We start from the raw sequence: 12,627 nt of genomic DNA on the forward strand, positions 1-12,627 counted from the left end.
CCCAGCAGGAAGGCGGACGGAGGGGGGCGGGGACGGGGCCGTCTCACCAGGGTGGTCCTGGATGGCCTGGGGAGACGGACCCCACGGATGAACAGGGACAGTGTCCAGGGTTAGGGCTCCTGAGCGAGCACGTCCTGGGCCCTCCTGGGACCGCCGCTCCTCGGCTGTTCGGGGCTGTCAGAGGCAAGTCACTGCAGTGGTGCAGCCATGCGAGGAGTCAGGTCATCACAGGTCCTCTGGGTTTGAGCAGAGCAGTGACCCAGTTGCGGGGGAGGGGTGGCATTCTCCGTATTCCTTTCCTCCTCTTAGACCTTTATTGAGATACAGTTCGCAGAGCATAAGATGAACCGCTTTGAAGGGTACCACTCGGAGGCAACGAGTACGTTCACAGCCTTGTGCAGCCACCACCTGTGTCTGGTTCCACAACGTGCTCATCTCCCCGGAAGGAGATCCTGTGCCCTCAGTAGCAGGCCTCCCCCTTGCTTCTCCCGCACCCAACCCCTGGGAACCGGGAATCGGCCTTCTGGCCCCGTGGATTTGCCTGTCCTGGACATTTCACGTGAGTGATACGTGGCCTTGTGTGTCTGGCTTCTCTCACTGAGCGCCATGTTTCTGAGGCAGACGTATGTCGAGGCCTGTGTCAGTGCTTCATTCCTTTTTCTTCTTAAAAAGTTTTTTTTAGGGTGCTTTTAGTTTCACAGCAAAATTGAGAGGAACGTATGCCGATTTTTCACATATACTCAGTGCCTTCACCAATGGATGGCCTCTGCCGTTTTCAGCATCCCCGCCAGACGGTGAATTTGTCATAGCTGACGAGCCTATGTTGACATAACGTCGTCACCCCAAGTCCACGGTTTACATTAATTAGGGTTCACTCCTGGTGTTGTACATTCTGTGGGTTTGGGCAAATGGATGATATGTACCCACCGTTACAGCATCACACGGAGTAGTTTCACTGCCCTGAACATCCCCTGTGCTCCACCCATTCATCCCTCCCTCCCCCTCTTAAACCCCTGACAACCGGTGGGCCTTTTACCGTCTCCATTGTTGTGCCTTTTCCAGAGTGTCATAGAGCTGGAATCACACAGTCTGCAGCCTTCTCTCACTGCCTTCTTTCACTCAGTCATATGCATTTAAGGCTCCTCCATGTCTTTTCATGGCCTGACAGCTCATTTCACTTTAGCGCTGTATAATACTCTGTTGTCTGGATAGACCACAGTTTATCTAGTCATGTACTAAAGGACACCTTTGTTGCTTCCGTTTTGGCAGTTCTGAATAAAGCTGCTCTAAACATCGATGTGCAGGTTTTTGTGTGGCTGTAAGTTTTCACATCCTTTGGGCAAATAGCAAGGAGTATGAGCGCCGGATTGTGTGGTAAGCGTGTGTTTAGCTTTGTAAGAAACTGCCAGACCATCCTCCAACGTGGCCGTACCATCTTGCGTCCCTCCCAGCGATGCGTGGGACGGGTGCTGCACACGCTGGTCGGCATTTCGTGTTGTCAGGATCGTGGATTTCGGCTGTTCTGATAGGTGTGTGGTGGTGCCTCATTGCTGTTTTAGTTTGCGTTTCCCTGATGGCAGAGGACGTGGAGCATCTTGTCACGTGCTCATTTGCCACCTGTATATCTGTTTGGTGAGGTGTCTGTTACGGTCTCTGGCCCATGTTTTAGTAGGTTGTTTCCTTGTTGCTGAACTTAAGAATTGTTTTTATATTTTGGATACCAGTGCTTATGGATGCGTTTTTTTGCACGTACTTTCTCCCAGGTCTGTGGCTTGGCTTCTCAGTCCGCTGATGACGTCTCTGCAGAGCAGACGTGTTTAATTTTCCGTGTTGTCATATGCTGAGACTCCGGGATCCGTTCTCTGCCGAGTCCAGTCCACCAGCAGGCCCATGAGAGGCGCTCGTCATTTCTGCCAGAGCGCTTGTGATCTCTAGCGGGTCTTTTTGGTTCTTTCTTGGGATTTCCACCTCTGCTTGCCTTGCCCATCCGTCCTTGCATGCTGTCTACTAAATCCGTCAGGGCCCTTGGCACGTTAATCATAGTTGTTTTAAGTTCCTGGTCCAGTAATTCCAACATCCCTGGCGCGTCTGGTTCTCACGCTTGCTGTGTCTCTTCGGGTTGCCTTTTGGTGCGCCTGGTAAGTTTTTCTCGATAGCTGGACGTGATGCACAAGGTGAAAGGACCTGCTGTAAACGGACCTTTGTGGGGAGGGGCTGATGTGTGGGGGAGGGGCAGCCTGCTGTGGTCCTGGGATCAGGGTTCAGTGCCTTATGGTGCCTGTGCCCCTGGGCTGTCAGCTGCACAAGTGCTTCTCCGTTTCCATCCCCACCGAATCCTAACCCAGGCCTTCGGGGTGGGGTTGCGGGGTGCCAGACCCCCAAGCGGGCAGCTGTGCAGCGCAGCAGGAGGGAGGCCGCTGGCCCCCGCGCAGGCTCTCACCACGGAGCTGGGGCCGCGGCCCCTGGGATCGGGAGAGACAGCACCCGCGGGGGTTACTGCTGGGTCAGGCCTGCAGCTGAAGGACGGAGGTCAGGCGTGACCAAGCACCTGCTGACCTGAGCGACCAGCAGCTGGAGGAGGTGGGACGAGCTGGCGGGCCCATGGGGAGTCACAGCCAAGAAGACTCCGCCTCCCCTTGGCCTAGAGAATGGGGGACCCCGCCCCCCATGTCCCAGAGGATGGGGAGACCCCACCCCCCCATATCCCAGAAGATGGGGACCCCCGCACAGCCCAGAGAACGCGGGGACCCTGCTCTGTGGCCTCAGACCCTGCCCGGCCCCTACTCCCGAGCCTCTGGCCTGTGTCCTGGCTGTGCCCTGAGGAGGGTCAGGTGACCCCAGAGACGGCAGCACCCAGGTGTCCGGGGAGTGGGGACAGACAGCGAAGCAGGGGCGCCACAGAGGGGCCGCGGCTCTGAGACTCTGTGCGAGGGTGGCCTCCCGGGGGGCGGGGGCGCGGGCACGGGATGGGGGGCCGGCCTCCCGTGGGGCTTGATGCACACGCTCCCCATCTCACAGAGAACACGCCCGGGGCCCCGCAGAGCTGTCCTCCAGGCCACCGCCCCTCCAGACCTGAGTCAGCCTCGTCCACCCTGTCTGGGCCCAGCCCCGGGGCATGTTGGCGTCACTGCCCATCTGCCTGCTCTCCCTCAGGGGAGAGTCTCGGCTGCCCCGTGCCCCCTTCCTCCTCGGGAAGGGCCGTGAAGAGGAGAGCCTAGGGCGGGGTGGCCCCGTCAGCCCTCCATCCACGGCCTGTGCCCTCACTGTCCTGGGCTCCTGCCCTGGGTGGGCCCTGCCTCTCCCACCACCCATGCCCCACGTGCGCACGCATCATCATCATCATCGTCATCATCATCCTGACCATTCACGGCCAGGGACCCTGGGTGGGCGCTGCCTTTCTGGGGCCAGGCTAAGACTATGCTGGGCTCACCGAGGACAGGGAACCCACGGGGACACAGCCCACCCTGCAGGCAGGGCGGCAGGTTCTATGGGCCCTTGGGAGCCTCACAGGGGACGCTGTCCAGTGGGTCACAAGGGACCATGTGTCCCCACAGGGCAGACGTCCCAGATTCCAACACGGGGGGCGGGGGGCGGCCATCCCCGCATCCCTGCTCAGCTCAGGGCCCTCCTCCCCTCCCCGGTCCTGTGTCCACCCCTCCTGACCATCTACCCAGAAGAATAGAGCTGCATTTCGAGCAAATACTGACTGGGGCGCGCTCTCGGGACCGTTGTGTAGGCAGGAAGCAGGAAGCCGTCCCAGCCTGGGGCACGTGGCTCTGGGCAGGGCTGGACACAGCCCGGGGCTGACCCAGCCGGAAATGACCCTCACACTGGCCTGTCTCTCCCCAAAGTTGAGTGGCAGGTGGTGGAGGCACAAGCGCTGGTGCACACGCTGGATGGCTGGTCGGTGGTGGACACGATGGTGGTGCCCACCAAAACGCCAGACCGGAAGCTCGTCTTCGGCAGAGGGACCTTGGAGCGCCTGACAGGTGAGTCCAGCACACGTGTCCCCATCACCCTCCCAGAAACAGAGCAAGCATGGCCCTCCCTCTGGGCCTCACAGGAACCTGGATGAGACGGCAAAAGCCACCACGCCCACGTGAGAATTCAAACGAGGCCCCAGGACACAGGCGGGACCTGTGAGAGTCGGGCGCACGCCAGCCCCGCGCCCCAGCCCAGCCCACGCCCCCCCAGTGCCCGGCGGAGGGGGTCCTGCGTGTGACCCCTGCCTTCCATGGACCCTGACGTCCCCGCCCCAAACCCATGTCTAGCTCACAGCTCAGAGCAGGAGACATGCCAAGGGGGGCGCTCACTGCCCATCTGTTGTCTAACGGGCACTCAGTCCCCGTGGGGTCACGGGACCCCCATGTGTGTGAGATCTACTCCCCTGAAGAGGGACCCGGTCCGGTCCGGTCCTCCCCGACCCACACTTGACAAATACTGTGCTCAGAGACTCGGGGTGTCTGGCGAACACGGCCAAAGTGCAGGGTCCCCAGACAGACGACATGGGCATGCAGGCCTCTGAGAGGCCATCCTCTTTTCCTAGAGAAAATCAGAGGGTCCCCGGAAATCACCGCCGTTTTCCTGAATGTGGAGAGGATGGCTGCACCCACCAAGGTACCTCAGAAGCTCGCTGTTTCCCGCCCACGGCGGCTGAGGGAGTGGGTCAGTGTCCCCGTGAGGACACAGGTCTTCACGGGCCTGGGGTCACCACAGATCCCCTCCCTCGCACTCCATCTTCTAGAAAGAACTGGAAGCCGCCTGGGGTGTGCGGGTGTTCGACCGATTCACGGTGGTTCTTCATATTTTCCGCTGCAACGCCCGCACCGAGGAGGCCCGGCTGCAGGTGGCACTGGCCGAGCTCCCCCTGCTCAGGTACCTGCAGAGCCTGGGCTCGGGGCAGACGGAAGCCTCCTTGGACCCCTTTTTGCTTTCCCTACCTGGAGTGTTGCCGGGGTGGTGAGGGTGGGGTGTGACCAGTGGGGACATGGCCAAGCAGCACACCTACCAGGGCACGCGGCCCACAAGGAGCGCCACCCAGCAAGGGACCCTGCGTCCCCGCCCGTGAAGGCCCACGCGGCGGGGAGGTCCCGAGCGAGCCTGTTCTTCCTGTCTAGATGCCCACTCCCCACCCAGGGCTCTGTGCCAGCCTCCCACGGGCACGTGCTCCCGTCTCCTTAGCCGACCCATTTCCACGCCAGGTCCTGCCTGAAAAACCACGTTGCCCACCTGGGCGGCCGAGGCCGGGACTCCCGCAACATCATGGGGTCAGGTACAGTGTCTGACGTCTTGTCACCGGGAGCTCAGAAGGGGGGGTTGTCGTGGCCACCACCCCTACAAAGGGGACGACGTCCCTCAGAGGTCCTGCTGGGGCCTCGTCCGTGGTCACAGTCAAAGGAGGGTGTCAAGGTGTTTCCCTGGTGCGGCCGTAACGAAGGACCACGAACCGGTGCCTGAAAACCAGAGACATTGATCCTCCGTGAGTCCTGCAGAGCAGATCAAGGAGTTACAGGGGCTGGTTCCTTCTGGAGGCTCCAGGGGAGGGTCCTTCCCGCCCCTTCCAGCTTCTGGGGGCTCCGGGCGTCCCTGGGCTCGTGGCCGCGTCCCTCCCGTCTCTGCCTCTGTCTTCACGGGGCTTCTCCTCTGTGTCTCTCCTCTTCTGTCTCTTAGAAGGACCCTGTCACTGGATGTAGGGCCACCCTCCTCCCGGAGGACCTCATCTCAGACTCTTCCCTGCATCCCACCTGCAGAGACGCTGTTTCTTAATAAGGCCCCACTTGTAGGTCCTGGGGGTCAGGGTGTGGACACGTCTTTGGGGCACCACTCAGCCCGCTGTGGGTGTCGTGGGGGCCCTTCTGAGGCTCTCCCCTCGGCCTCCTCCTCCTGGGCAAAGGGGAGCCCAGGTGCCCTCAGAGGGCAGAAGTGCCAGGCCGCCTCGCGCTGGGCAGAGCTGTCTGAGGACACAAGGTGTGGGGGCCGAGTGTACAGGGGGGCAGGCTGGGGTGGGGAGGGGGGTCCCTGAAGCCCCGAGAGGGAGCCTGTCCACATCCCCCGCAGGCACCCCCGTGTCTCTTGTCCCTTTCGTGTCTGCCCACTGACTCGCCATCTTGCATGTTTCTAGGAGAGTCTTTCCTGCAGGTGCAGCAGCGCCTCCTGAAAGATAAGGAAGCGAAGATTCGGAAGGCCCTGGACAGACTCCGCCGGAAGAGGCTTCTCCTGGGCCAGCAGCGGAGGCGGCGGGAGATCCCTGTGGTCTCCGTGGTGGGCTACACAAACTGCGGTGAGGAGTGGGCCCGCCGGGGCTGGGCGGGGTGCGCTAGGAGAACCCGCTTGGCGACCCGGCGAGACTGGGTGCTCGCGGAGGGCTATAGTCCCCGGTGAGGAGGACGGGACTCGGGCCCCATCCCTGGGCGTCCCGGGGGCGACGCGGCCCCCGTGTGACTGCTGTGCGCTGACGCCCCTCTCAGTGGATGTTCTCCAGACTCAGAACGACGAAGTGGGGACAGTTTTAAGTCCGTTGACAGTGGGCAGGATCTTCCAGGGATCAGAGTGATTCAGGTGTCAGCGAGGAAGACCTCACAGTCTGTTCTCAGCTTTGTCTGCACGAGCACATCAAGTGGACTCCCCGTGGAGGACAGAGTGCAGGGCGTCCTGTAGGGTCCCCGGTGCCCTGAGATAAGGGGAAAGCACCCAGTTCCCTGCACTGCGGGGACTCAGTCCACAGCGCTCGCTGGGCTGCCCTGAGGCCCGGCCCCGCCACGTGCTCGGGAAGCACCGCCATGCCGGGCCCGTCCCTGTATCAGGCGCTCACAGTCTGCGTCCAGAGGAGGGAGGGAATGTCCCACAGACGTGCACAGGAAGCTGTGGGGCGTCCAGGTTTGAAAAGTCATAAATGTCTACAGGTAAGATCTCCCGCGGCAGAAAATCCCGACGGCCCCTCCTGGCCGCATCCTCGGAGGGCGGCGTGTCCTCTAACTGTCAGAGCATCCAGTGAGTGTCCGCTTGGTCCCGACTCTCACCGGCCGGGAGTTCGGGGCCCTTCACTGAGCAGCGGCGTCCAGGCTGCGCCCCGCCCTCCAGTTACTCGACGGCAGGACCCGTCACCACCTCCTGGTGGACCAGGCGTAGCCAGGGGGTGTCCCTGGGCTGGACGGTTACTACCGGTGCCCCTGAGCCTGGGCTAGGTGGACAGTGTCCACGTTGTCAGGAAAGGCTGTGGAGGCGGGTGCTCTAGGGCCCCTCAGGTACACACAGCACTGTCTACACCCTCACTACCTCTCTGCACACACTGCACCCCTTACTCCACCATCCCCTCATCTACACAGACACCACACCACAGCTGGGTTACTCCACAGTACCATCCCTTTGCCTGTGTGGACGCCTGCCCACCTCACATGCACGTCACCACTGTCTGTGTCTACGCCGTCTCTCCCTTCTACACCAGCACGCTTGCCCTGACACTGGTCCACTTGACCCTGTAGCCTAGACCGCGGCAGCTCAGTCCATGCAAAGCCCGCGCAGCGTCCCACGGGTCCTGCACAGAGTTCCCAGCGCACAGACCTCCTGCCCCTGCCCACCCTCCAGCGGCATGTGGTCAGCGTGGGGCAGCCCCGAGGTCCACAGTGCTCACTGGGGGGCCAGAGGTGTCTGACACGCACGGTCTCCTTGTGCCCCACGTGCAGGAAAGACCACGTTGATCAAGGCGCTTACAGGGGACATCGCCATCCAGCCCCGGGACCAGCTGTTTGCTACGCTGGACATCACAGCGCACGCGGGGTGGCTGCCCTCCCGGGTGACCGTCATCTACGTGGACACCATTGGCTTCCTCTCCCAGCTGCCCCACAGCCTGGTCGAGTCCTTCTCGGCGACCCTGGAGGACGTGCGCCACTCGGTGAGTGTGGAGGGCCAGGTCGACTCAAATACCAAGAAACGAGGGCAGGTCTCATCATCCCAACCTCACGGGCCAGGGTCCCCTCATTACAACATCTAGGGAAAGGGTCCCCTCATCACACCATCAACAGACAGGGTCCCATAATCACAGCATCAAGAGACAGGGTCCCCTAATCACAACATCATGGGGCAGGGTTCCCTCATCGCGGCATCACGGGGCAGGGTTCCCTCATCACAGCATCACGGGACAATGTGTCCACATCACAGCATCACGGGACAGGATCCCCTCATGAGAACATCAAGGGACAGGGTCCCCTCGTCAAGACATCACGTGATAGGGTCCCCTCCCCACAGCATCAAGGGACGCGGTCCCCTCATCACAGCATCACGGTACAGGGTTCCCTCATCACAGAATCATGGAACAGGGTCCCCTCATTACAACATCAAGAGACAGGGTCCTTCATCACAGCATAAAGGGACAGGATCCTCCCCTCACAGCATCACGGGACAGGGTCCCCTCATCACCACGTCAATGGGCAGGGTCCCCTCATCACCACATGAAGGGACATTGTCCCCTCATCACACCATCACGCGACAGGGTCCCCTCACCACAGCATCAAGGGACACGGTCCCCTCATCACAGCATCACGGGTCAGGTCCCCTCATCACAGTCTCACGAGACAGGGTCTCCTCATCGCAGCATCAAGGGATAGGGTCACCTCATCAAAATGTCAAGGGACAGTGTCCCCTCATGACACCATCAAAGGATAGGGTCCCCTCATCATAGCATCACGGGACAATGTGTCCACATCAAAGCATCACAGGACAGGGTCCCCTCATCACAGCATCACGGGACAATGTGTCCACATCACAGCATCAAGGGACACGGTCCCCTCATCACAACATCATGGGTGAGGGTCCCCTCATCACAGCATCACGGGACAACGTCCCCGCATCACAGCATCAAGGGACAGTTTCCCTCATCCCAGAATCACTGGGCAGGATCCCCTTATCACCTCACCAATGGAGAGTATCCCCTAATCACAGCATCACGGGACAGGGTCCCCTCATCAGAGCATCACAGAAAAGCATCCCCTCATCACAACATCAAGGGACAGGGTCCCCTCATCACAACATCACGGGTGAGGGTTCCCTCATCACAGCATCAAGGGACACGGTCCCCTCAACACAACATCAAGGGACAGGCTTCCCTCATCACAGCTTCACGGGACAATGTGTCCACATCACAGCATCACGGGACAGGGTCCCCTCATCAGAGCATCATGGGACAGGGTCCCCTCGTCACAGCATCACGTGACGGGGTCCCCGCATCGCAGCATCACGGAACAGGGTCTCCTCATCACGACATCAAGGGACACGATCCCCTCATCTCAGCATCTCGGGGCCAGGTCCCCTCATCACAGTATCACTAGACAGGGTTTCCTAATCGCAGCATCAAAGGATAGGGTCACCTCATCAAACTGTCAAGGGACAGGGTCCCCTCATGACAACATCAAGGGCTAGGGTCCCCTCATCCCAGCATCGTGGGACAGGGTCCCCTCATCAGAGCATCAAGGGACAGGGTCGCCTCGTCACCACATCACATGACAGGGTCCCCACATCACCACATCAAGGGACAGTGTCCCCTCATCACAGCATCAAGGGACAGGATCCTCTCCTCACAGCATCACAGTACAGGGTCCCCTCATCACAGCATCACCGTACAGGATCCCCTCAACACAGCATCACGGGTCAGGTCCCCTCATCACAGTCTCACGAGACAGGGTCTCCTCATCGCAGCATCAAGGGATAGGGTCACCTCATCAAAATGTCAAGGAACAGGGTCCCCTCATAACACCATCAAGGGATAGGGTCCCCTCATCACAGCATCACGGGACAACGTCCCCCCATCACAGCATCAAGGGACAGTTTCCCTCATCCCAGAATCACTGGGCAGGATCCCCTTATCACCTCACCAATGGAGAGTGTCCCCTAATCACAGCATCACGGGACAGGGTCCGCTCATCAGAGCATCACAGAAAAGCATCCCCTCATCACAACATCAAGGGACAGGGTTCCCTCATCACAGCATCACGGGACAATGTGTCCACATCCCAGCATCACGGGACAGGGTCCCCTCATCAGAGCATCAAGGGACAGGGTCCCCTCGTCACCACATCACGTGACAGGGTCCCCTCATCCCAGCTTCACGGGACATGGTCCCCTCAACACAGCGTCACGGGACCGGGTCCCCTTACACAGCATCACGGGACAGGGTCCCCTCATCACAGCGTCACGGACAGGGTCCCCTCATTACAGCACCTAGGGACAGGGTCCCCTCATCACCACATGAACGGACAGGGTCACCTCATCAAAACATCAAGAGACAGGGTCCCCTCATGAAAACATCAAGGGATAGGGTTCCCCCATCACAGCATCACGTAACAGGGTGCCCTCATTACAGCATCAAGGGACAGGGTCCTCTCATCAGAGCATCACGGGGCAGGGTTCTCTCATCACAGCGTCACGGGGCAGGGTTCCCTCTTCACCACATCAAGGGACAGGTTCCTCTCCTCACAGCATCAAGGGACAGGGTCCACTCATCACAGCATCACTGGGCAGGGTCCCCTCATCACGAAATCAAGGGATAGGGTCCCCTCATCACAAGATCACGGGTGAGGGTCCCCTCATCACAGCATCAAGGGACACGATCCCTTCAACACAACATCAAGGCGCAGGGTTCCCTCATCACAGCATCACGGGACAATGTGTCCACATCAGAGCATCACGGGACAGGGTCCCCCCGTCACCACATCACGTGACAGGGTCCCCGCATCACAGCATCACGGAACAGGGTCTCCTCATCGCGGCATCAAGGGACAGGGTCCCCTCATCACAGCATCACGGTACAGGGTCCCCTCATCACAGCATCACGGGTCAGGTCCCCTCATCACAGTCTCACGAGACAGGGTCTCCTCATCGCAGCATCAAGGGATAGGGTCACCTCATCAAAATGTCAAGGAACAGGGTCCCCTCATAACACCATCAAGGGATAGGGTCCCCTCATCACAGCATCACGGGACAACGTCCCCCCATCACAGCATCAAGGGACAGTTTCCCTCATCCCAGAATCACTGGGCAGGATCCCCTTATCATCTCACCAATGGAGAGTGTCCCCTAATCACAGCATCACGGGACAAGGTCCCCTCATCAGAGCATCACAGAAAAGCATCCCCTCATCACAACATCAAGGGACAGGGTTCCCTCATCACAGCATCACGGGACAATGTGTCCACATCCCAGCATCACGGGACAGGGTCCCCTCATCAGAGCATCAAGGGACCGGGTCCCCTCGTCACCACATCACGTGACAGGGTCCCCTCATCCCAGTTTCACGGGACATGGTCCCCTCAACACAGCGTCACTGGACCGGGTCCCCTTACACAGCATCACGGGACAGGGTCCCCTCATCACAGCGTCACGGACAGGGTCCCCTCATTACAGCACCTAGGGACAGGGTCCCCTCATCACCACATGAACGGACAGGGTCACCTCATCAAAACATCTAGAGACAGGGTCCCCTCATGAAAACATCAAGGGATAGGGTTCCCCCATCACAGCATCACGTAACAGGGTGCCCTCATTACAGCATCAAGGGACAGGGTCCTCTCATCAGAGCATCACGGGGCAGGGTTCTCTCATCACAGCGTCACGGGGCAGGGTTCCCTCTTCACCACATCAAGGGACAGGTTCCTCTCCTCACAGCATCAAGGGACAGGGTCCACTCATCACAGCATCACTGGGCAGGGTCCCCTCATCACGAAATCAAGGGATAGGGTCCCCTCATCACAAGATCACGGGTGAGGGTCCCCTCATCACAGCATCAAGGGACACGATCCCTTCAACACAACATCAAGGCGCAGGGTTCCCTCATCACAGCATCACGGGACAATGTGTCCACATCAGAGCATCACGGGACAGGGTCCCCCCGTCACCACATCACGTGACAGGGTCCCCGCATCACAGCATCACGGAACAGGGTCTCCTCATCACGGCATCAAGGGACAGGGTCCCCTCATCACAGCATCACGGTACAGGGTCCCCTCATCACACCATCACGCGACAGGGTCCCCTCACCACAGCATCAAGGGACACGGTCCCCTCATCACAGCATCACGGGTCAGGTCCCCTCATCACAGTCTCACGTGACAGGGTCTCATCGCAGCATCAAGGGATAGGGTCACCTCATCAAAATGTCAAGGAACAGGGTCCCCTCATAACACCATCAAGGGATAGGGTCCCCTCATCACAGCATCACGGGACAACGTCCCCCCATCACAGCATCAAGGGACAGTTTCCCTCATCCCAGAATCACTGGGCAGGATCCCCTTATCACCTCACCAATGGAGAGTGTCCCCTAATCACAGCATCACGGGACAGGGTCCGCTCATCAGAGCATCACAGAAAAGCATCCCCTCATCACAACATCAAGGGACAGGGTCCCCTCATCACAGCATCACGGGACAATGTGTCCACATCCCAGCATCACGGGACAGGGTCCCCTCATCAGAGCATCAAGCGACAGGGTCCCCTCGTCACCACATCACGTGACAGGGTCCCCACATCACCACATCAAGGGACAGTGTCCCCTCATCACAGCATCAAGGGACATGATCCTCTCCACACAGCATCACAGTACAGGGTCCCCTCATCACAGCATCACGGTACAGGATCCTC

The 12,627-nt window shown here is 59.7% G+C and overlaps 1 protein-coding gene across 10 annotated transcripts in view; it reads left to right on the forward strand.

Annotated features, from left to right (window-relative positions):
• Positions 1 to 12,627, forward strand: part of LOC132482366 (uncharacterized) — a 229,050-nt gene that overhangs the window by 20,343 nt on the left and 196,080 nt on the right. For 4 of the 10 annotated variants that reach the window (XM_060087638.1, XM_060087640.1, XM_060087642.1 and 1 more), the window contains 7 exons: positions 3,852 to 3,989; positions 4,547 to 4,617; positions 4,745 to 4,875; positions 5,202 to 5,272; positions 6,122 to 6,280; positions 6,903 to 6,990; positions 7,683 to 7,891. In XM_060087638.1, coding sequence (XP_059943621.1) covers positions 3,852 to 3,989; positions 4,547 to 4,617; positions 4,745 to 4,875; positions 5,202 to 5,272; positions 6,122 to 6,280; positions 6,903 to 6,990; positions 7,683 to 7,891 — 867 coding nt within the window. Of the gene's footprint in view, positions 1 to 3,851; positions 3,990 to 4,546; positions 4,618 to 4,744; positions 4,876 to 5,201; positions 5,480 to 5,670; positions 5,780 to 6,121; positions 6,281 to 6,902; positions 6,991 to 7,682; positions 7,892 to 12,627 lie in introns of those variants that run through there. The other 6 variants (XR_009530911.1, XM_060087639.1, XR_009530912.1 and 3 more) reach the window with 5 other exon arrangements.

This window comes from Mesoplodon densirostris, chromosome X (assembly GCF_025265405.1).
Source record: "Mesoplodon densirostris isolate mMesDen1 chromosome X, mMesDen1 primary haplotype, whole genome shotgun sequence".
NCBI classification, from domain to species: Eukaryota; Metazoa; Chordata; class Mammalia; order Artiodactyla; family Ziphiidae; genus Mesoplodon; species Mesoplodon densirostris.